Here is a 26,643-nt window from a genome sequence, read left to right on the forward strand (position 1 = left end):
TATCAGTCTCCACAAGCATAATATGTGAGGTGCTCCAAAATTCTACAACATACTGACATCAGCAATATATGTCCAAAATTTTGAGTACCTGTTCAATTACCCTTCTTGAAAATGGTAATAATTTGCACATTTCTTCAATCACTAGGAACACTTCACTTTTCCAACAACCTATGATATATGCCACTAGAAGAGGAAGTTCTTCAAATACTCTATTCAGAACTATATTGATATCCTATCAGATCCAGTCACCTTTCCTTTGCTGAGTGATTTCAACCGATTTTCTATCCCGTGGTCACTTATTTTGATAGCAGTCATTTTGATGTTTGTGTGATGATTTGAAGGAGGAACTGCAGTTTTGGAAAATTAAATTTAATATTTTGGCCTTCTTACTGTCATCCATCATTTTGATGCCATTACCATCATAGAATGTCTGAACAGTTGGTTCTGATCTGTTTACTAATTCAACATAAGAGCAAACCTTCTCAGGATTTTTTGTCAGATTAGTAGATAGAACTTTACTTTCAGTTTCTTTAAATGCTTCTTATGTGGCTCTCTTAATATCAGTTTTGGCTTCATACAGCTCTTTCTTACTCTTTTCCATTCCTCACAACTTTGCTCAGCACTACCTGTCTTAGGCATACTGAACAATACTCTTGAGCTTCCTGTTAGTCCATCTTTACACAAGAAAGTTGCAGGACCATGGTTGTTCATTATAAAATGTCAAATTAAAACACCTTCAGCCGGCCAGATTTCCAGCTTTATTTTATTTGTGCAACCAGTTTCAGCATTGCATTACACCATCATCAGGTCCCTTGACCAACAAGTAGGAAGAATGCCAACTCTTATATAGTCAAAATAGGAGCCAGCATACAGTCACTGGTCTCTGTCAATTTGTTGTTAATGCAATAATCCCTTTGATCATTACTTGAAATTTGTCTATTTATATTCAACATTTTCAGTTTCAGAGATGAATGGTTCAAGCTGACTGCTCAGGTAATTGGGAAGGTATTTTTTGCTGCACTTGCCAAGCAGAAGTATCTTCCTATCTTTCTTTATAATCTCAGTATCTCAGTTACAGAAGCATGCAGGGATGCTGTAATGGCTTATGATTACTGATTCCCTGTTCTACATTAACTGAGTCAAAAAGTTCAGGTCTCTTTTAACCAGAATATCTAAGAGTTTATCCTCGTGAGTTGGTTCTCTGTAGAACGGCACAAGGTTATTTTTGGATCAAACATTTAGAACAATTTCACACAATTCCCTGTCACTACTACCCACCCTAACCACCTGAGGCTCCTAGCAGACAAGTTGAAATATCTTCTAACACTATAATGTGAGCAGGAAATTTAAATGCAATCTTCTCCAAATTTTCCCTTAAATGTTCTGCCACTGCTTCTCCTGAGGTGGGGAGTCTATAAAAGCATCTGAATACCATGTTTGATCTTCACCCAAATCATTTCAAATTCATAATTTGTATCAACCTTACTACGTATTGTCATGTTATTTGCGGCTGTAAACATGGCTCCACACCTATCTTGCAATATACACTCTATTTGGAAATTAGAATTTCATTGCTATTAACATCTGGTTTCAGCCACCTTTCTCTCCCTAGTACTATGTGGGATTACCCGTCTTTCTAAGTGAAACTAGTTCTGTGACCTTTCCCCTGCAGTTCACTAATACTATATTATTTTCTTCATCTGATCTGTCATGATGAATGCTACCATCTCTATTTAATGGGACTGACATTCATACCTGTCAGAAATCGGAATGCATTATCAGGCCTGTGGAAGCATTTCTCCATCTCAAAAAACACACATGTGCACACCATATGTATTCTGCTACCCTAGTAGCCACTAACTGCATGTGGCGCACACCTGACCTATTGAAAGGCATTCTACTCCTCTCCACCACATAGCAGAGGTCACGAATTCTAATTCAAGACTGTCACAGAATCATCTGAGCCCATGGTTTAATCTTAACATTCAGCACCAAACTAGGGGACCAAGATAAGTTCTGGGAACACACATTACCACCAACTGTGGCTCTGGCCTGAACAGCCAGAGATAGCAGTAACGACTGTGTGAGGTGTGCATGCTTGTGTGAATGTGTGTGTGTTTTTCTTTTTTGATGAAGGCTTTGGCCAAAAGCTTAACGTGTAACAGCCTTTCAATTGTGCTGTCTGCAACTCAACGTGTCATCATTACACTGAGTAGTAATCTATCCTTTCCATAATTGTTGATATTCCAAACTGGACTTTCCATTGTTTGATACTTAGTTCATAGTTACTTTAAGATGAACCACCAAATATTCTGAAAGTGATATATGGTATGCTAATCAGATGCGCTTCAGGTTTTGACTTAGGCCAATAAGAAAGCAGTTTAGTTTGACTAAGTTTTTTGCATGTTTTGTGGATCATATCTGCAGTAGCTCACATAATGAGGAACAAGTCACCAGGTTTACACATAATATACATTTTCTATGCGAAAATGTGGATACATGCTGCCAGTTTACATAACTCAATTTTTAAAATCTATAACAAAAGTTGTTAAATGTAACTCAACTACATACATACTACATATTCAGAAATTCATCCATGGAATAGAAGGAGACGTTAAAGAAATGATTTAAATTTGTATTTAAAACTCTAATTATCTAGTGAACACCTTTACTTCAAAAGGGCAGTGGCCAAATATTTTTATGGATGGCTGCATACTTTGCTACTTTCCGCGCAAGAGTAAGGTCAATATGTGAACAGTGAAGGCTGTTTTTGTTCCTAGTGTTATGTTTATGAATGCTAATTTCTTCTTCAAAACCGTGTTTCATCTGCATCTACATCATACTCCACAAGCCACCTAATGGTGTGTGGCGGAGGATACTTTCGGTACCACTATCTGATCCCTCCAACCCTGTTCCACTCGTGAATAGTGCATGGGAAGAACGATAGTCGGTAAGCCTCTGTATTGGCTCCAATTTCTCTTTCTTCTTGTGGTCAATATGTCAGATGTTTGTGGGTGGGAAGTAATATGTTGTCCGACTCCTCATGAAAAGTGCCGTCCCAAAATTTCAATAGTAAATCTCTCTGTGGGGCACAATGCCTCTCTTGTAACGTCTGCCAGTGGAGTTGGTTTAGAATCTAGGTAACGCTCTCTCGCCAGCTAAATGATTCCAGACAAAACTTGCTGCTCTTCGTTGGATTTTCTGCATCTCCTCTACCAGTCCTACCTGATAGGGATGCCAGATACATGAACAATACTCAAGAATTGGGCAAACAAGTGCCTTATAAGCCACTTCTTTCTTGGATGAGTTACACTTCCTTAAGATTCTTCCGATGAATCTGAGTCTGTTATCTGCTTTTTCCACTATCTGTTTTTATGCAGTTATTCCACTTAAGCTCGCTCTGGACAGTTACACTTAGATTTTATACAGCAGATGCTGTCTCCAGCTGTTTGTCATGAATAGTGTAGCTGCACAGTAGTGGATTTCTTTTCCTATGTATGTGCAATATGTTACATTCATTTACGTTCAGGGTCAACTGCCAGAGTCTGCACCATTTATCAGTTCTCTGCAGGTCGTTCTGCAAATTCTTACTATCTTCTGGCTTTGCTACTTTGGTACTGACAACTGCATCATCAGTGAATACCTTTAAAGTGCATCTGATGCTTTCTATTGTATCAATTATATATAGTAAACAGCAACGATCCTATCGCACTTCCCTGTGGTACTCCATATATTACCTTTATATCTGTTGATTTTGTTCCGTTAAGAGCAACATGTTGAGTTCTATCTGCAAGAAAGTATTGAAACCAATCACAAGTCTGCTCCGATACATCGTAAGATTGTATTTTTTTCATTAAACGGCAATGTGGGACAGTGTCAAATGCCTTACTGAAATCAAGGAAAATAGCATCAACTTAAGCGCCATTGTCCACTGTGCTGTGGCTCTCATGGAGGAACACAGCGAGGATCTCTGTTTGTGAAATCCGTGTTGACTTTTATAGAGGAGATCTCTTTTTCATCATTCTTGAGCATAAAACATATTCCATAATTCTACTACAGATTTATGTCAATGATGTAGGTCGATAATTGCGTGGCTCTGTCTTATGGCCTTTCTTAAAAACGGGAATGACCTGCACTTTTTCCAGTTGTTAGGTATCTTTCGTTGCTCGAGCAATCTACAATAAATTACCGCTAGAAGGGGAGCAAGTTCTGTTGCATAATCTTTACAGAATCTTATAGGTATCTCATCCGGTCCTGATGCCTTTCCACTACTAAGTGATTGTAGCTGCTTTGCAATTACGCGATCAGTTATCTCAATATCTGCCATTTCAACATTCGTACAACAATTGAAAGAAGGGACAGTGTTACGATCGGTGTTACAACTTTGGAAGACCGAATTCAGTATTTCGGCCTACTCTCTGTTATCTTCCATTTCTGTGTCACTGTGGCTGCTGAGAGAATGAATAGATGATTTTGACCCACTTAATGATTTTACATGCGACCAAAATCTCTTAGGGTTTTTACTCAAGTTGTTTGACAATGTCTTGCTTTCAAAATCATTGAACACTTCTCCCATTGCTCTCCTTTCGCTCATGTTTGCTATGTTCAGCTTTTGTTTGTCAGCCTGGTATTTACTTCTCTTGAATCTGAGATGAAGTGGTCTCTTTTACGTAGCACTTTTCTAACATGGCTATTAAACCATGGCGAATCTTTCGCATCCCTTAAAACCTTACTTGGAACATACTTGTCTAGGGCATATGGAACTATGCCTTTGAATTCTTTCCATTTGTTCTCCACAACTTCATCCTCAACACCAAATATTTGATGCTGACTGCTGAGATATTCTGAAATTTGTATCCTGTCACCCTTGCTGAGCTAATATATCTTCCTACCTTTCTTAACATTCCTTGTAGGATCCATTGTCATAGATGCTGTCACAGCCTTATGATCACTGATATCTTCCTCCACTTTAACTGATCCAATAAGTCCAGGTCAGTTTGTTGCCAGAATGTCTCAGACATTACCCTCACAAGTTGGTTCTCTAACTGTCTGCTCAAGATAATTTTCAGACAAGACACCAGAACAATGCCACACGAATCCCTGTCTCTAGCTAGCACCAGTTCTGATGGCATAACACTCCCACTCTACACCTGGCAAGTTGAAGTCACCCCCTATTACAACAGCATAATCAGGAAAATTACTAATGATGTTCCTCAAGTTCTGGCTGAAGCACTCTACAACTAAAAATCCTGACCCACATGATCTATAAAAGCATCCAATCACCATTTTTGACCATACTTTGATACTCCATTTCACCCAGATTAATTCACATTCAAAATCCATGATAAGTTCGCTAGATTTTATCCAATATTTCACTGCAATAAACACGCCACCACCATTGGCGACTAACCTATCCTTACAATAAACATTCCAATCTGAACTTAGGATTTCATTGTCATTGATGTCTGGTTGCAACCAGCTTTCTGTTCCCAATACTATCTGTGCATCATAACCTTCAGTAAGCGATACTAATTCTGGGACCTTTCCTTGGATGCTCCACAGTTTACTAAAATCATATTAATCTTTTCTATCGCTGATCTGCGAGGACCGAGAGGTCACTGTGGCTGATTTAACAGGCAAATCGTCTTTGATCCCAAGGGAGGGATTATCTAACCTAAAAAGCCCCATATGCACGCCACAAGTACTCCACTACCCTAGTAGCTGCTTCCTGCATGTAGTGCACACCTGACCTATTAAGGGGAATCCTACAATTCTGTATCCAATAGCAGAGGTCAAGAAATTCGCATCCGATACCGTCGCACAGTCGCCTGAGCCTCTGGTTTAGACCTTCCACTCTGCTCTAAACCAGAGGACCACAATCAATCCTGCTACAAATAGACAGTATAGCCTGCCCCCTGTGTGCATTGCTAGTTGCCTTCACCAAATCAGCCAGCTGCTGAAAGCGCTGAGGATGGCCTCAGAATCTAAGTGGTAGGCATCATTTGTGTTGACGTGTGCCACTACATGCAGCCGGTTGCACCCAGTGCCTCCTCCACATCACAGATGACATACCAATGACAAGAATACCCACCCTCTGTACTTGTCTGGACTGGGCAGGAAAATTGACTGCTGGCTCAACAGGAGAGGCATCCCATGCCTAGGTGTGGAATTACCCCACAAAATTATTCCTCATAACATCCATGTGTGCAAAGTAAGCTAGACTTCTCATGCTTAAGCCACCAAAATTATCAATTGGATATAGGGGAGAAGTTTCTGAAATCTTGCCTTGTAGAGAATTGAATGAAGTACATTTTCTTCCTACTTAAGTGATATACTGGTTACCAAGAACAACGCAATAATACTTTTCACTATTTCATTCAGTGCTTATTCTGTTGTTGCAATTCTGTTGGGTTTGATTATGATTCTTACATCATCAGCAAAGAGCACTAAGAAATTGTGTTCAACCTTTCCAGAACATTAAAATGTTGCCACCACCCAACCATTTTCGACCATCCCAGCATGCCCAGATGTTTGTGACCCATTTTTCTGTAATATGACTGAATTATTCATTTTAAATAATTTATGAGGATTTACTTCAAAAGCTAACAAGTTTTCAATCTCTTTTGTGTGTGCCTGTCAATGACTCCTGCTAATCTGTGAGTGATTTCCACTCCTAAATTGTACCCATTCTGCCAACACTTTCTTTAATATATAAATTATTCATCAAGAAAATATCACCTACCCTCTGTGATTGTGAACGTTTGTCTACAAATGCCTACAAAGGCTCACATTGCATTTATTACTCATCTACAGCCACTCCACTTCCCCATATATTATGTTGCCTTTCTATGTTACCATATCATTACTGCATTGACTCCTCAGGCATTGTAGTAAAAATCATTTGTTTTTTATTTACTCAATGGATAGGAGAAAGGTAATTTACTTGAAAAGTTAATAAAACAGTATCTTTTACATGATATCCCATCAGCTACAAATTTATTGCAAAGGTGGGAAATGCTTTTGGCTTTTTGTTACACAATTTTTCTTACATCTACAAAAATTGAGCTTCTATATCTCATGCTGACCTTTCTAAACATAAAGTCAACATACATGGTGTCCCAGGAGGAATAGTCAGTATTCAGAGACATGAAAGGGACAATAATTTGAAGTAAAAGAGTCTAAACATTGGCTCTCAAATGCATACCTTAAGATCTATGAACATTTCTTTATCTTTGATACTGTGAAACAAGTCTCTTCTACTACAAGCTCATTGCTTTCCATATTATGAAAGGTATCAGTATGGATCAAAACAAGAAAGAAATGTCCAGTAAACAGTAACTAAAGTGCGTACTTTATGAGCTGTGAGCACTTGTTCATCTTCAATACTGTGAAACACATCCCTTCTTCCAAACAAGTGCTCATAGCTCTTACGATACATTTTAGACTGCATGTTTACTAAATTTTCTTGCTACGAATAACCGTTCCTCTCATATCCCTGTATACTGAGACTTCCTCCTCGGACACCCTTTTGCCTAACCACAGCTGTGTATTACCTTGAAATAAATTGTTGTGAAACAAAAAAAAGTTAGAGAAAGGGTATAATGTAGTAAATTCACAAACAAAGGTACACATAACAACTTCTTTCTTTCTAATATTCATCACATTTCTGTAATTATATGCACATCTTAGTACTTTTTTACTTACCTGAATGTTCAGGAACCTGTACAATAGCATTATTATTATTATTATTATTATTATTATTATTATTATTATCATCATCATTACTGTTATTATTTCACTATTGTATTTCCAGTGAACATACATATTCTGAACATTGTTGAAACTTTCACTTTATTTTAAGCCCTCCAATAATGATCAGTATAGATATAACAATATTAGAATGAACAGGCATAATGTGTGAATCTGCACACAGTATTCTTGTGTTTTTGCATTGCATAAATTGCTTGCATACATGAATTTCAAAGCTTGAGTTTCAATTTAAAGAATCCTCATTCAGGATCAGTCAAAACAAAATTTGATGTTAAACCATATGTAACAAAAAGGTAATTGTAGTCGGCTTTATTCACACTGAAACTGGTGTGCTGAAACACAACACGGGCCTGCCAACACTCGTTCTAAACATACAATTAGGAGCTTGCTGCAAGCTGTGAGGGTGAAGGAGCAAGCAAGCAGCCAAGCATACAGACGGTGGTGATGGTTGTGGTTCCTACCTGTGACATAGCTTGCACTATCTTCTGCACTGGGTTGCGTAGAGCCGCTACTCGTCTCACTCAGGCTGGACGACGCCGAGCTGTAGGGGGGCAGCGAGCGGTTCGAGGGGGAGGGAGAGGGAGGCAGCTCCAGGTTGAGAGGGTCTGCGGGAACCCTGCTTATCGAGGAGTGATGGTGGGGATGGTGGTGGAGATGATGGTGCTGGTGTTGGTGTTGCATCCCCCCACCCCCACCTGCACCTGCACCCGTTCGACGCCTGGGGTTGTACCGGGGGGGTTCTCGGAACGGGACTGCAAACACCAATTACACGGTCAGGTCTGAGCTAGGAGATTTTTTAACAGGAAGTGTAGGGTAAAACCTTGTTTTTATGTCCTACAAAACATGTCTAAAAGCTGGTGGGAAGATTAATACATTCATGTTAATTGCATATTCATTTACATAAATCACAAATCAATAACTGTATTTAAATCTGGTTAATTTAGAGTATGATATAAATAAAACAGATATGCAGAGACTCTCCATCTCATAAAAATGAGCATCTTCTGGAAACTAAATATTTATCAACAAACAAGTGTTATTTAATTATTTTATTTCATTTAGTGTTTGCTGTAAATATAATTACACTATCAAAGTAATTTTTATACAATTACAATGTGATGAAGGTTCCCACATTGGACTGTTATGAGATATATCAATGGTGAACTTTCAGACATGTTGTGGCATTGTTACGGAGATAAAGTTAGGCAAGGATGGGTGAGGCACAGTGACAATTAAGATATTAAGCACAGTAGGTTAGGGAAAATTTTCTCAGGCCTACTTTTATTTCCATATTCTTACTTTGATGATCAAGACCTAGTGTGAAAAAAGTGTCTTGTAAAAAATACATGAAGTTAATAATAACTGAGTGTGTGTGTGTGTGTGTGTGTGTGTGTGTGTGTGTGGTTTTCTGGATTCTATTATTAGATGAAATAACTGTTTGTAATATGAAATAGGTATGCCATTTACTAAATAATGACCAGATATTTTAAAAGGGGCAATTTCTCAAAACTAAATGAGGTGCAATACAGGATCAATACTTGTCAATAATGTCTTATATTACCAATGACATCTGATACACTGGTATTTCTGAGAAGTTTGTAGCACTGTGGAGACAGCAGTGGTGTGTTGACCCACTACAAATAGACTTCGAAGTGTAAAATATTAGTATATATTCCTGTTATCTGCAGGTTAGTTTTGAGCAATTATCTCATACAACTACCTACACGCGCCATGTAGTGAGTCTTCTTCACACAAAACTGATGATTTTGAAATATATAACATTTATCCCATACAAGCAACAAATTTTAATGAGTTTTTTTAAGACTTAGATGCAAGCCTAGAAAGAGGCCTGATATCTAAGTTGACAGACAAATTATGCCCTTTAACCCTAATAAATAACATTTCTAATCTTTGTTTAAAACCTGCACCCCACCTGTCCTTTAAGTACTCTTGTAGCCCGTTAGTGACAGATACATGATCCTCTAAAAATATGAACAGTGAACTTAATCTAATATACTGACGCATGAGAAAGTTAAATGTACATAAATTCCTACACAACATAATTAACTTTTCTGAGGGACATACAGTCAAAATAAAATGTTTGCTGTAAGCTGTAGTTGTCTTCTCCTGTTACTGGATGAAAAACATTGTTAGAGCGTTACACGTTTGGTTTAGAATGTAGTGCATCACAGTTACAAGGTCAAAAGGATTATTTCACACTTCACAAGCTACATTAATGTTACATACAGATCTTACAGAAATTCTGTTCATCTTTTAAATCAAGCAACAAGTAATTAGGACAAATACATTGTATGTTACAATATGCACAACCATCACCACCGAACTACCCCCAAACAGTCAGGAAATAGGAACAACAAGCTCTACACTACGTCACTACAACTAGCTGAGGTAGACAGTATCAAGGGAAGAAAACAATAAGGAAAAGCAGAAAAAGACAGCACATTGAAAGTTGAGTATGTTAATCAGAATTTTTCAACATCTGAAAAGTGCAGCTGTTGCACTGAGTACAAACAAATAATTGAAAAGCTGCAACAGTAATGTTATAACACACTCTTTAACATAATTTTTATTTTCTCCCACTCACTTGTACCTCACAACTGTTTGTTAGTTATGATTCTACAAAATATTATCATTAAATCACACTTCATTGTATTCACAAGCTGTGCGCAGTGTGGTGGTGGTGTGTTGTACTGCCTGCCATTAGTTACGCCTGAAGCAAGAGAATCTTATTCCCAATTAATTTTGTGGTTTATAATACCTCAAACAAATAAATATTATTTCCTAGTCTTTCACTTAATTGTAAGAGTATCTTAAAAGGAGGAAGAGCATCTCCTAACCAACTACCAAAATATGAAATACGGTAACACCATTTGCCAGCATAGAATGTTCATCTGTGATTGTTCATGCCTATAGAAGAATTTTGATAAAACTTCTAGTGGTTAAACAATATTTTTCACACAGTAATATAATGTAGGGATACAGGAACTTTCTTATTAATGACTTAGTTGCCCCCACTTGTCACACTGCTCTGCTGTTCCAATATCATCTCTTCTGAGTACCATACAGGATCAGGTTCTCCAATGCATTCCAAACTTCTGTTTGTGCTGTTATGTTTTGCAGATCTAGTACCCCATTTTTTTTCATTTTCTCCCGATTCCCCTACTTCTTTAAATGCTCTACAGTTTCTGGCACCCCCCCCCCTTTTTTTCACGTTTCAAAATTTTTATCATTTTTCCCCATTCCTAATGTGTAATCTCTTTCTGTACTGATTTCTCCTTTTCATTCACACTTCATTACTTCTTTACACTTTAACTCTCACAAGTTACTAAAAGTTTGTCATTAGTACTATTAGAGATATGCATCTTAGCTGTCAGATTAGAATTACGTCCAAATAATTCCCTGTATCCTCACAACAGTTTCTGGAGCAACATCATCTTCATTTCCGCAAATTTATTTAGCTGGTATCTCTTCACAAAGGAAGAATTTAAAAGTTTCAAAAGCAAGACATCCAGGAATTTCTTTTAATCTCTATGCCTGTCATCTTTGCTCCACCTTATTTTGGTTTGTTGGCTGACAAGGAGACACTCCTTGTCTTTTTCAATTATTAATAAAATTCAACATTTACTTTAATTTTCAACAAAATCCACTTGCTTTTAATGTGCACATCAACTAATATTTATTTTAGCACTGCATTTTTTTCATAGCAACATTCCTGCGTGAAATTTTTTCAATTTTCTTGCCACAACACGTTTGAGTGAGAGATCAAGGCCTCTGCATAATCATCTGTCATCATTGTCTGGAGTTGAGTGACCAACTAATATTGTGGTTGACTATTATATACAACAGTCATCTGATCCAGATCATGGTAGCATCTAGCAAAACCCACAAAATTTGCATGTAGTCATCAAAGAGGTCTCACTCGCCTCATTGTACGTGATGGAAAAGGCAGTTACACAGTATTGTTTCTTTAACAGCAATGTGCTGCTATAGAATAGGGTGCTTGCTGCAGTGGAGAGATGGTAACAAAGGCAATTTCCCTCTTTGAAAGGAAACAACTACTTATTTCTTTGTAGCCTACCAGCACTGAGTGCCTGCTTCCATCCCCCAGTTAGCAGACAGCAGCTGTCCCGTTTAAAGTCACTGTAATTTTTTGATATCAATAGGCTCCTTGATGACATAATCTTATGTGTTGCAGTATGACAGCTACTGATATATATTTTTATTTGCAGTGCTTTCTGCCAATATGATATCCTAACTTGTTTGTGAAAGATGTAGGTAAATATATTAATCAGCTCACATAAAATCCATCAGGGCATGTGAACCTGCCATAAAACAAATATGTTTGTCACTATTGCAGATAGCCTTCATACAAGAACATTTCGACTTTGGTCCAACTTAAATAATCATGACAGGAGCATCTCTGATCTTTTATTTTGTGTATTATTGTATAGCCAACATGCCGGATTGACAGTATTGCTATCATGTTAAACCAAGAGACCAAGAGAGATGAAGATACATTATAAACTATCCAAGGGCACATTACCAATGAACACAAGAGATGAATAGTATGAGAAAACTTCAGACGTATGTAAGTGAGTGATACATAGCTATTACAGCAAATCAGCTAACAAAACCACATAAAAAAAAGAAAAATAGCAAGTCAATGCGTATGAAAGAAAGCAGAAAACACACACACACACACACACACACACACACACACACACACACACACACAACTGCAGCCTCTGGCAACTGAGGCCACACTACACATTGCCACATTCCTAATATTGTTACATTCCATCCTGGATTTTCCATTGTTTGAGATCAAGGTTCATTGGCTAAGTGCCAGGCTACTAATATGAAGCTCTGGGGTTCAACCCATGGTGAATTGTAGGATTATATCTTCTGTTTATTACCTCAAAGTCAGTCCTAAGATTTTCATCTTCTAATTATAACTTCTGGCAATGTTTCATAATGTGAGAAATACCAAGTTGCACTGTGGTTAAGACCCCATGTTAAGCTTTAGTTCAAAGGTCAGGCTAGTTACAAGCACACCAACTGCAACAGGACCATGCCTAGAAAAGCACTGTGGTATCCAAACCAACCTTTGGGCTGATGATAACTTTACCATTACTTAACAGAGAGGGGGGAGGTTGTGTGTGTGTGTGTGTGTGTGTGTGTGTGTGTGTGTGTGTGGGCATCCACGTGTGCTGTTATATAGAAGTCTAACAGTGGTTTTTCTAAAGGTACATACTCTACTGCAGAGATTAATGACATGTTTGCCATGTACAAGTAAAATGTGTGCCCCTGTTAATGGAAAGTGTTCAGCCAATAACAGAATGTTAAAGAACATATCAAGTATCCCAGCCTAAATGTATAATGTAGGAAACTGTGCAAAAGTGGGAAAACGCCAACATAATGAAGGCTTTCACGACCAGATGACATTGTTGCTGGTAAACCTTTCTGGCTATATGCTTGTGACTATCATAACTCTTCTGTTCCTAACATATGAAATAGCAACATATCTCGCAACTCATTTACAGCCATATATTGGAAAAACTGACTCATATATAAAAGACTCACATCATTTTATAGAGAAAACTGAAGTGCTAACTCTGGTTCCTGAAGATATTCTTGTAAGTTTCGACATAGTGTCTTCATCACTATGATCCCAATTAATGAAGTTATGATTTTTATAACAGATATTTCTCCAGGAGATTTGTCTGTTCTTGTCAGACATTGTCTTACATCCAGTCAGTTCCAATGAGATGATGACTTTTATGAGCAGCATGGTGGTGTAGCAATGGGTAACCCATTAGGTCCTGCGAGAGCTAATTTCTATATGGAAAAATTCGAACAGTCAGTTTTATAAAAAGCAAATAAGAAACCATCTTGCTGGTATTGGTTCGTGGATGGCACACTTGTGCTCTCGACATGTGGTAAAAAACCTTTGGATGAATTCCTTGGTTTTCTAAATAATATAAACACAAAAATCCAGTTCACAGTGGAAACAGAAAATGATGACAGGTCAATGGAAATTTGGAACATAAGGCTTTTTGAAAAGTAGTGCCCAAGGACAGATATTTACACAAAAGCTCCAATCATCATCAACAATAAAAGAGAAGTGTCAGTAAAAGTCTTGTACATACAGCAACAATGATTTGCATGCCAGAATACCTGGATGCCGAACTAAAACATGTGAAGCAGGCTTTCGAGAAAAATGGATACTTGGGGAAGGAAGTACACAGAATTCTATGACCAAATAATGAAGGATAAGCATGAAAATTAACGATGGAGAATACAGTTACTCTTCCTTTTATTAAAAAAAGTAATAGATCAGATCAGAAAGATTTTACAGAAACATGTCATGAGACTGATTTTTAGACCAACGAAGAAAATAGGTCAAGCGCTCCAATCTGTAAAGGATAAACACCCTCCTCTGACAGATGTGGTGTACATAAAATTCTGTGTACATGTTGTAAAGTTTATGTTGGAACAACCACGAGAAGCAGAATATATGACTAAAGAAATACAAAAGTTTTAGCCAACTAGGGAAAATGGAAAAATCAGCTGTAGCAAAGCATGCTTTTCATTCAGGAAGTCACAAAGTGAAGTAACCCAAAACAAAAATTTTATTTACAATGACAATCTATTACCCATGGATACTTAGAGGAACCACTAAAATATATAAACATAAGGATAACTTTAATAGGAAAGAAGAGACCATGAAACTTAGCAACATGGAGACAGTAGCTCTGCAGAGTCGCTAAACAGTTTTTTTATCTTTGGCAAGACGACAATCGCTGGTTAAGTTTTATCTTGCACAAGAATCATTCTGCTTATCACGGGTATCTCTGGCCATACCCCGTTTTCTACAGTATATATATCACTCTCTGATGTCTGACCCATCTGTCGACAAGACTCAATGGAGGAGCAATGCCTCTGAAGATGTCTGGACAGTTCTGAATGAAACAATAGGAACAGAAAGTTTACCAGCAGCAATCTACACATAGTATTTGTGGCTTTATAAGAGGTCACAATTCCTTTATAAAGAGTGTTTGAGTTGTATGAATCAGGACTTAAATTATATATTGTGTTATGCAGTATGAAGTACAGTCCATCAAGTACTTCTGTCGGATGGATTCCTTCCTACATCTACACCCATATACTATACAACTGCCAGTTGTACCACACATTAATGTTTGTAAGTTTGTTTTCACAGTATAGTTTGCATCTTGTCTTCAAGCATCTGCTAGTTCAATTTGTTCAGCATCTCTGTGAGACTCCCAAACATTAAACAACCCTGTGACCATTCGTGCTGCCCTTCTCTGTATACTTTCAATATCCAGTTTTACTCCTATCTGGCATGGGTTCCATATACTACAGCAACATTCAAAATGGGTCCTTGGTAAACAATCCCCTTTTTCATCACTGCATTCTTCAAGAACCTTATCAATTAACTGAGGTACACCAAATGTTATAACTATGATTGGAGCTTTACCATCTACCTGAAAAGTTCCACGAACAATTTTATTCCTCATGAATTAGCAGCATGAAAACAATAACTATGGTAGCAGCTTGAATTAACAACCATACACAACAGACGTACATTCGACCAGTCTGTTGTGAGCAGGCAGTGTTAAATAGTAGATGTGTGACTGTAACGTGTCAATGTTGTTGTGTCACAAATTTCAACTGAGCAGCATCTCTAAATCAAGTGTTCAAGACATTCCCCAGAATGTTCTGAAGAAGATGGTCCCACACACCCCATTTCCTGACAAAGACAACAGCATACTGATGTCCACCATGACTTGATTGAAATTGAAAACAAAGACAATCCTTTTCTGGACAAAGTCGTAATGGGTGATGAACTTCAGTGTAGCAATATAAACCTACTACAAAATTACAAAGTGTAGACATTCACATGAAGTGTCAACACATTTGATGATATAAGCCAAATTCAAGGAACGTGACGTGCAAGTTGAGCAATTTCTAAAATGAGGACTTTACTGACAGTTTCACATGGTCGTACGAATGTTCTCCGCATTGAGTTCAAGCGGCAGGAGACAGTGTAGAACTCATAAAGTATTAAAGCCACCATTTTAAGATTCCCTATTTTTTTATTAATCCAGTCTCGAAAATTTTCGGGCTGATGGCGTAAACTATCATTTCATTTCATATCTCTACATGTTGTTACACCCAGGTACTTGCATGGGTCAACTGGTTCCAATTGTGACTCTGATATTGAGCCTATATACTATTGTATTTTTTATAAAGTGCATAATTTTATATTTCTGGGTATTGAAAGCATGTTGCCAATATTTGTGCTGCTTTGAAATCTTATGAAGATCTGACTGAATATTTGTGCAGCTTTAGTTTAAGAAAGCATGTCACTGTAGAGAACTGCGTTACATGGAAAAGTCTGATGTATCTACATTTGTGCAGCTTTTTAATGAAAGTACTTCATCATAGAGGAAAGCAGTAGGTGAAAAAGGTCTGAAGTTGCTACTGATAGCATGAAGTTACATCTAACCCCCATCCAAAAAAGTGGTTAAAAGGAAGTTTACTCAGCTGTAGGGAAACTGAATAGAATTCCATAGCATCCTGCATCTTTGTTCAATTTTAGCAATTTCAGCTGTTTATGAATGCAACTGACACTTTGATATATCACATTCATCCTTGCAGTGGAGCGAGACTTAAACTGGGGCAGTACCTGTAGCTTCCCCTTTGTAAAGGAACATATGAAAATAAAATTCAGCTTTGCTGGTTTTGCGTTGCTACCATCAATTTCAGTTATTGTACTGTAACACAACTTTGGTGTCACGTGACAGCCATTACAATTGATTTGAATTTCCTTGGATTTTATGAGAGCTTTTTTGATAAGATTCTGCTATGGTAATCTTTGAACAATCTTATTTTCTTCATGAATAAAGTATGGTATTTGAATACTTGCAAAAGTATTCTGATTTAGCTTTCTGCTCTATGTGTAATGTAATATTGGAAAAACTGTAATGTGTTAGTGGCAAATTGATTATGTCCCTAAAATTATCATAGATTATAAGTCAACAATACTTCAAAAGCAAATTTTTGTGCAACAAAAGTGACTCTTATACACAATGTTTACCCTAAGAGTTCATTCAATATACGCAAAAGGATTCCATTTTAATTAAGCAAACTCATTATGTACTGTAAATTATTTAAGGACTAAAGGTAAACAATCTCCAAACAGAAGAGGCACTTCATCATCAAAAAAAAACACACTAATGAGACTGAGAACTTTGAAAGCTTCTGGACTAATCCTTTTCTGAGGCAAAAACAAACACACACACACACACACACACACACACACACCACTGTATTACGCACGGAACTTGCAAAGTTTACAGTTTTGCTTATATGCCTTTCTACAGCTCAGCATTTCAACTATTTGGTGAACTGTTACCTTTATTCTTAAATTATTTGCATTTCCATCAGAACTTTCCATTACCACCTTTATGAAATGTTCAACTTATCTCATTAAACTTTCAGCAATGAGAGTCTTGCACATGTCTTTCTTGTCTGAGTAGGCAGTATTTCAATATGTATTATACATATATAATAAATACTGAAATATAGTTTTCTATTAGTCTAAGTGAAATGAAGCACAGAGAAATCTAATAACGAAAGGCTTGTAGATGGTTCTGTCAAATTTTATGTTGAATTTTGTATTTCCATGAGCTGTTACTGAGAAGGCTAAGAAATGGGGGTAGGAAGAAGAAACACCTCTTTGTTGTACTCATAAAATAATGGGAAATCACATCAATTTAACTATTAACAACAAGGAAAATGCACAACTGAATGTCTGGACCATTTTAAAATAATACCACTGATTTTGTACACCCGATTGTTATTTCAAGTGCAACAAGGTTCAACTACTTCACGTCAGAAATGGAACGGCACTGATAACAGAAGGTGGAAACCAGTGGCCATTCACCATTCATACAGGGTACCTTTGAAAGGGCACAGTCTATTTCCTTCTCCATCCCTCCCTAACCTGAGCTTGTTCTCCATCTCTAATGACTTTGATGTTGACAGAATATTACACTCTGATTTTACTTCTTTCCTTCTGTCTTCCTTCCTTTCTTCCTTCCTTCCAGGAATGCCACACAAGATTTGTGAACCAACTGGATAAAAAATACACACGCAAAGAACTGGATTGCAAAAGAAAACAAGTAAGCAAGTCACTGTTCATCAGAACAGTACATTGGGCCACAAAGATATTTCAACATGAGAAAACTAAGGGATTTGAAGTACAAATGCTTGTATCTACATCTATATCTAAAGAAAGTTTTGGTTACAAAATGTTTTGAATCCAATGAAGACTTTGTAGTAACTATTAATTGATATTTTGCAGTCCTTCCAGAATTTTGGGGGTAGACTACTCACTAGAAAAATGTTACAACACAGTATATTGGCAGAAACAAAGTCTTTAACTCCCAGAACTTTTCATCAAATTTTTGTATTAAATTTCACAAATGTTGTACTGACAACAAAACAAACTGAAAGTGAAAAAGATCTCAAGAAGACAAGAGAAGTAATGGAATTGGGTAAGGAGCATCACTCTCACTATATGTGAGAATAATTTGAACGAGTCAAGAGCAGGTCTACCATTATCAGTTATCACAAAACTGAGATCAGTGCATCTGAACCAAATCATTTCAGGCTGAGTACAACAGTAGAGTCCTTGAAATACTAATTCAGGTTCCATAGCCCTGAATGTATATAAAGTAACAAGCTTAAAACTTTATTAAACTTCCAATGTCTGTTCAGTCCTTGCCTTACAATAGTTTCAAAGATAAGATTTTTGACTGGTTCTTCAAACAGCCATTTAACGAGATAGCAGAAGTATTTGAAATAAACATTACCGAAATTAGTTTTTAAGAATATATCCAAAAGAAAGATTTATGACTGGATACTGAAACAGCCATTTTATAAGAAAGCACAACTATTTAAAATAAACAGTATCAACATTAGTTTTTAAGAATATTTCTAAAAGAAACAGATTTTTTGTGAGGGTGAGAGGGGTGGGAGGGGAAGAGTGTGCAACGTTTGTGTTGTTGTTTGTTTTCTCATCCATCAACTTACAAGCTTTGTCTGTTAATAATAACCTGGTCCACAAACATGTTTATTACAGGTAACTGGTAAAGTCTACAAGAGATTGCAAAATTAAAAAAAAATAAATAAATAAATGTGAAAGAAGAAGAAAACAATAATGAGGAAAAAGGATATGGAAGCATGAAAGAGAAACCTACAGTAACAACATGCCAATGCTTTACTTCTGAAATTCACTCTGTCTTTGTTAATGAAATAATGCTGCTGTTTCTAGATATCAACTATTGAATCAGTTGGGTACCCTGATATAAGTCACACAAATTTGGCACAGAACTCCATCAAAATTATGCTACACAAATAAATGATATTCTGAAATATTGAAAATATTATGAAAAGGATAGACTGCTACTCACCATATTGTGGAGATGAGTCACAGACAGGCGCGACAAAAAGATTGCTTGCATGAATGTGTGTGTTGTTTACTTTCAAAGAAGACCTTTTGGTCAAAAGCTCATTTGTTTGCAGTATTTTTGTTGTGCCTCTCTGTAACTCAGTCCTGAATTCTCCATGGGTTGATATTCTGAAATCATTTTGTAATTACTATGCTGACAAAATTGTGTTTGCTGTTTCAACCATTTTTAAGCAATCAATGAGAGGTTCAGTCCCTTATCTGCTCTGGGGTTTATTATTGTTTCACACTTAAATTACTTTTATCTGTAAAAGCAGTTAGTGTGTGTAACATTTATGGCTTTACTATTGTTTGTTTTACACATTAAAATAGTTCTACTCCTGGATGAATTAATTCTCTGGCCAGAGGAACATAAATAGAACACCACCTCTAGTAGGAGCCTGTGTACCAAAGCACTGAAGTGTTTTACATAACTTTCAGGTTTGTTTCATGAAGGTTTTATGCAATGTATTTTTAGGAACCTATATTACTATCTTGACAGGAGCTTACGCAAATATCTGAATCATTTCATATGTGACTGACCAAGATTAAAGCACCACTTTAACCATATTTATTCAAATACAATTTCAAATATTCTTTGAAATAAACTTTACAGAAACTGTATGCTGAAAGGTACCCTTTAAGTAGATGACAATTTGTCTCAAGGCACTAACATCATCTTGAGGTGTTTGGAACAGATGAATAATTTTGTAATGTTCTCAGAATTGACAACTTGATCCTAAATTGTTCTGGAAATAATGCATAACATCCTTTTCAAAGTTTTTAACTGAGTTCATACTGCCAGTTACATGTAAAAAGAAATTTAAAAATAATTAATGAAAATAATAACACGAGGAATCAAAATTGATCATTTTTATCTTTTGTGTTCTGTACAGAATAGCACTCTCAGCTTTCAATGTGCACATTCTTACTACATGGAAATGCCTACCAGTTGAAGGATAGTTTCTACAATGAAAATTACTCAAACTTACCAACATTCTCTGGACGGTGATTTTGAATTACTTCAGCAAGCTCCAAGTTGCCTGCAATGACAGCAACCTGGTACGGCGTCTGGTTTGCGTAATTCAGTGCATCTCTATCACAGCCACGAAATAAAAGAAGCCTTGCACATGACTCTTGACTGTTAACTGCACAAACGTGCAACGGTGTGTTGCCGGAGGCATTCCGAGCATTCATGTCTGCCCCGTAGAAAAGTAAATGCTCGAGGTGTTGTACCAGTCCATTTCTACAGGCCTGTATTTATATAAAATAATTTGTAAGAAAATTCCTGCTTACAACACTCTCTTATTCACTAGATTAATAGACAAGTTACCTGATGGACTTCCTGCCACCCCTGTAGATCCTGTGCTCCAATGATGGCTCGATCATGAAGAAGACCCTCACAGAGCAGGGGATCTGTGCGGCATGTAACCGCCAAGTATAACGGTGTCAGGCCCTTGGCGTCACGGTAGTTGGGGCTTGCCCCGAGTTCCAGCAGTGTGGTTACTGCTTCTAGACTGTTGCGTTCCACAGCACGGTGCATGGCTGTTGAACCATCTCGAGTACGGTAATCTAGCAGGGCACCTCCATTAACAAGTGCTATCAGAACCTTTGCTGGTTTCTTGATCCCAGTTGCCAAAGTCAGAGGTGTTTCTGTAAGAAGTGTCCCCGATTTCAGTGAGCGGATAGTACAAGCAATGGCTGAAGGACAGTACACTTACTCAACAGTAATCTCCAAATGCCAGTTCCCTAAATTTTGTCAATAGGTGGGGAAAAGAACATACTTTCCTACAGGGATTCTCATATGAGTTCACAAAGCTTCTCTGTAATACTCGCTTGATGATAAAACCTACTGGTACCAAATCTACCAGCACACTTCTGTAGTACTGTAGTCATAAGTTTATTTGTAAGGCAAATTCCATATACCAAATTTAATGCGATAATTTATGACCTGTTAAGCTGCAAGCAAAATGTATTACTCCTTAAACAAGTACTATACTTAAAATACAGAGATACAGGCCTCCAAAGATGACACTGCAAACATCATTCTGAAGATGCGAATTTCAGAAAATTTTTTAAAATGCTATATCTCTGTAACAGTTCTAGATCTTTTTTATTTGAAAGATTATTTTATTGATTACAATGGTATCCTCCATTTGGACATACCTGGTCAGTTCTTTTACTGTCGCTTTTTGAATTTTTTTCACAATTTACAGAAAAAAATTTTTTTTCAAAAATTCGAATCCAGAAAAGTTAGATTTTTTTTCTGTTGATTAGTACCATGTAGTACTACATTCTCTGTACAGAAGAGCTTCACTTTTAAGTTGTGAAGGTTTTATTTCAAAAAAATCATTTTTTTTAACTTTCAAGGGAAATGTATGTCTTCACTCAAGTTGTTTCATACTAATTTTACTAATTTCTTTGTTACAATATTTATTTCTATTGTCTTTGTTGCAGTTATTTCTTACCATTTACTTTGTTGTAATTATTTCTTTTCACTTTCATTGTTGCAGATATTTCTTATACTTTGTTGTAGTTTCTTATCAGTTTCATTGTCGTGGTTGTTCATTGCAGGTTTCTGTATTGTAGTTGTTCAGTGCTAATTTGTTTCCTCTTCAGGCTTCTAAGAAATCCAAGGCCATCCAGTGAGTTCTGTGTTTTTGTGAGGAATTTGCTAGTTGACACAGTTGCAGTGTGTTTTGTGAAAAGGACTGTTTCAAATGTCTTCTGACTGGGGCCACAGGAGAGTGCAGTGTGTTGACTATTTGCACACCCATAAAAGAGTGATATATAAGACAAAAAAAAAAAAAACAGACTTTGTTCATGTTGGGAATAAGTGTTCTCATTTGAAGACTCTGTTTCAAAGTGAAGATGTTCCCAGTGATGACTTTTTGTGTTCTAAATTTTTGACAGAATAACAAAAAAGATAGTATCTGAACAAGGTGAAGCCTCTCATGGTGCAGATCATGCAGATTTTGCATCAATATAGGAAGAATTAAATACCCCGAATCAGTCAACTACAGAGGTAGGTGTTAGTCCCGTTAAGAAACCATGGTCAGTGAATTCGAGTCATAAGCTCTATGCACCAAGAAAGTGCAGAGAAATTACTAAAGTTATGGACGAATAAACAACAGCAAAACTGATCACATTCTTCAAAGCAGAAATTCCTTCAGAAGAAAATGAACCAAAGCAATGTTGCACCTCTTACCAGGAATTTTTCACAAATATCAATTCAGCTGTTGAATATTATGCATCCTACAGTAAAAAGGTGCAAGTTTAAATATTATTCCAGAGACATTTTCAAAGAAAACAATTGTGAATCACATTCCATCAGTCTCAAAGTACATGGTAGACAAATCAAGAAATGTGAGGTCTGTAAAAGGAGTCTTTGGAAGACCAGATGCCTATTTTGGTCATCCTGCAGAAGCATCTCAAGTGCAAATAGTACAATCATTTTATCTGGAAGATAAATGGGACTGTTTTCGCCAGAGTGCCAACAAAAAAGACACTATAACAAAAACAGTTTAAGGTCAAGAAGTTGTGAAAGTGAAGAGGTACATGACTTGCAGTATAAAAGAAACTTTTGCAATTTATAATAGCAACTATACAACTTCACTTATTGGAAGATCAAAATTTTATGCACTATGACCTAAGGGGGTAGTTCCACACCCACCTAGAGATATCTGTTTATGTGTGTACTGCACAAATTTTGAACTTTGTGTAGTAACTTTGAAGAATTTAATGCAGCATGTGACATACGACACCTTGGTTGGGCATGTGAAGTCATTAGTAGTCTGTGACGCAAAGCGAGAGACTTGTTTGTTTCAAGAATGTGGTGAATACCTTGGAAAGGGAGGACTGTCTTTACAGACACTTGGTCTGGAAGACATAGCAGATAACTCTGCAGAAATTACTTAAGCGACATGGCAGGAAAATAAACTAATTAAAAAAACTGTTGCCTTTGACAGTTTCATTGATGAACTTGGTAACACACCAGCATCTGAAGAAATTACAACAACGCCACACTGCAGAAGTGAAAGGGTGTCTACAGGCTAAAGAACTTGTTTAGTGCTTCACTGTGATTTTGCTGAGAACTGGTCTGTCATTCTCCCACAATAAGTACAAGTATATCATTGGAGTAGTGACCAGGTTTCAATTTTTACAGGGGTGACATATTTTCAAATCAAGACCACAGGTGTTGCAGTTATAAGTGATGACACAGGACATGACTCAGCACATGCTTTGCTAGCTATGCGCAAAATTCATCAACTGCAAACAGCATCAGAGAAGACCATCATTATTTCTGAAGGTGTCCCTAGTTATTTTAAAAATTGTTACCAGCTGTCTGAATTGAGTAAGTCGCTTGGTCGACTGACTGGATACACAGTGATACTAGTCATGGCAAGGGGCCTTGTGATGCCTGCTGAAGCACCATGCTGCAAAACATAAACTTTCCAGATCAAATACAGCTGCAATTCAAAATGCTGAGGATTTTACGAAAGTCGTGAAATCTTACACAGCCACAGCCCTCATTCTTTTGTCCAAAGAGGAAATCAAAGAATTCTGTGAGAAGAAAAAAGAAGACACATTTTTGGACTCAAAGTGATGGGTGAACTCATATTGCATGCACTTTAAAGGGCAAGAAAGAAGAAACTTGTTAGTTAAGCCAACACCTCAGAAACAACAGGATAGTATTCAGATTCACAACCTGAGAGGGGGGATGTTTGTGGCGTGTATATATGACTGCGACTGACAGATTGCAGAGATTATAGACACTAGTTATAAGTTAAACGAAATTGTAGTGAACTTTATGCTATCACATGGACAGCTGCTGGATATAGGTTCCCAGTTGAAGGACAGTAACAACGCCATCAGTGCTCACTTACTGCTCATAAGTTTTTGAAGACTGTAAGTGCTCCAAGGCATGACTGGCTAATTTCAGTACAAAACAGAGTGCACAGAAGTTGTATAAATTGAAACCTTTAGGTAATTTGGACCTTTCATGTACATTTTGGAACCATTTAAAATGCTGGAAAAATGAGTCTCTTACTCATCTTTCAAAACTAAAATTATGTTAGGTAAGGCTAGGTTTTGGTTTTTATTAGCCTGTTACGTGATAATGTGGTAATAAAACAGGTTTTAAATATGGCAAAAATTTCAATTGTTTATAAAACCTGTTCAACCTAAAAGTGGAAGCTCTCCTTTTCAGGTAACGTAGGGCTATATGGTACTAATCAACAGAAAAAAATCTAACTTTTCTGGATTGGCATTTCTGAAAAACATTTTTTTCTATAAATTATAAAAATGTTCAGAACACTATCGTAAATGAACTTTAATAGGTAAGTCCAAATAGAGGATTTCTTTGTAATCATAAAGCAATTATCTTTCAAACAAAAAAGGCAACAAAATATCTAGAACTGTTCAAGAGATACAGCATTTCTTCCAAAATTCTCAACTTCAAAATGGTATGCGCAGTGCCACCTTTGGAGGGCTGTATCCCAGAGCACAATTTTTTTTTTTTGGAGAAAACAAAAAAAAAAAAAAAAAACATGTTCCTTACTTAGTCCTTCATTTTAACATATGCTAAATTCAATAACATCCAAGACTATGAAGGTAAGATTTTTTCCTAGCCTGCCTGAACTGATATGGACTATGCCATAAGCAAAATACATTATCAAATTCATTTAGTCACCACCAAATATTTAAATTCTCATCTTTATGTACCACACATCCAAAAATATAGAATATTCTATAGCGCTTCATAACACAGAAAACTATGTTAATACTATTTCCTCTGATGTTATGTGCCTAACAGAATTTATTATAACAATATTATGAAAATCATCTCTGCTATATGGTGAGTAGCAACTTTCCTTTTCATAATATTGTTACATTACATCCTGCATTTTCCACTATTAGAATTTATTATAATATCTGAATCAGCTGCAGAAAGGAATTGTCCTTCTTTCTGTGCATTAATTGATTAAAAATCAAATCCTATGGAACTTCTCTGATTCCTCCAATCATAAAGCTCTGTTCTAAATCCATTAACTGAATTATTTAATACTACTTCCTATATTCTGCTGTTAAATAAAATGTGAAATAGTTATATGCAACACCATTTAGTCTGTAAAACTTAGTTCATCCACCAGACTGCCATTAATGATTAAAAGGCCACTGGAAAAAAACTCCAAACCCACATCATGGAAATTTCAAATGCAAGCACTTGGCAAAGACACAAACATTCTTTTTCTTTCTTTCTTTTTAAATGGCAAACATAAAATTCAGGGTTGCATATACTGCTGGGCTAAAATATTTGCACCCTTCAAGGGTGAAACAGTTGCTTCAGACAGAGTAGCGATGGCAATGAATTTAAACCTTCCTGCTCTCAGGTATCACTGACACTACTAAATTCATGAAACAAAACTTAGTTATACCTGCCAAAGTGCCTGTATATAACATAGCAACTTGGACCATAATATAATATCAGTGACAAAGCAAAACTGTATTCCTTATTTTACAACATCCGTGAATACACAGGGTTAAGTGCGCATTCCCAAATCAACTGTGACACATTTCCATGGTTCGCAATTAACAATATTACTTAAAATTGTTCTGAGGTACAGAAATTACTAAATGTTTGCTATAATGTTACACCAAGGGTACACCTAATGGCTTTCGGATGAATGTAGTGATTTATATATAACGAGCTAGGAAAATACATGAGAGTTTTAGGATGAGGAATATAGTACGTAACATGAATCTACTAAGACATGGTTCTTTAGCAATCAGTATTATTCTCCAGGTATGTTTTCATACAAATGCTAACTTAATATCCTTACAATATTGGACACAAATGGTATTAATAACCCCTGTTTTTGTTTATCTTCAATAAAAATTACAAATTTAGATTATTATATAAAACAGAGCTTAATAAACAGTACTGTATTCTCTGATTTTAGCCACCTCAATGAACATACCTCCAGTTTCTGGGCAGTGAAAGTTGGGATCAAGGCCTTTGGAGCACATCTTAGTGATTTTTTCCACTTGGCCATTTGCAACATAGTCTAACAAACGGCGTAGATTAGCTCGAGTATGTAAAGCTTTTAACTGCTTCTCATCCAGGTTCAACATTTTGTACACGCGTCTCTTGTACTTGAGCTGCAAATAACAAAAATTCTTTATTAATGGTTACAACAAAGGCACCAAAAGCAGTATCCTGAAAATTGATTACATTCAGTTCACTCTTCTTTAAAAATATATAAGCCTAGTTCAAGTTCAATGAATACTGATTTAATTATATAAATATGTTC

The 26,643-nt window shown here is 36.6% G+C and overlaps 1 protein-coding gene across 1 annotated transcript in view; it reads right to left on the reverse strand.

Annotated features, from left to right (window-relative positions):
- Positions 1–26,643, reverse strand: part of LOC126176067 (SH3 and multiple ankyrin repeat domains protein 3) — a 254,511-nt gene that overhangs the window by 60,045 nt on the left and 167,823 nt on the right. The window contains exons 7-10 of the mRNA XM_049923201.1: positions 26,311–26,491; positions 20,664–20,983; positions 20,323–20,584; positions 8,232–8,522 (exon numbers count right to left, since the gene is read on the reverse strand). Coding sequence (XP_049779158.1) covers positions 8,232–8,522; positions 20,323–20,584; positions 20,664–20,983; positions 26,311–26,491 — 1,054 coding nt within the window. The remainder of the gene's footprint in view (positions 1–8,231; positions 8,523–20,322; positions 20,585–20,663; positions 20,984–26,310; positions 26,492–26,643) is intronic.

Source organism: Schistocerca cancellata, chromosome 3 (assembly GCF_023864275.1).
Source record: "Schistocerca cancellata isolate TAMUIC-IGC-003103 chromosome 3, iqSchCanc2.1, whole genome shotgun sequence".
NCBI classification, from domain to species: domain Eukaryota; kingdom Metazoa; phylum Arthropoda; class Insecta; order Orthoptera; family Acrididae; genus Schistocerca; species Schistocerca cancellata.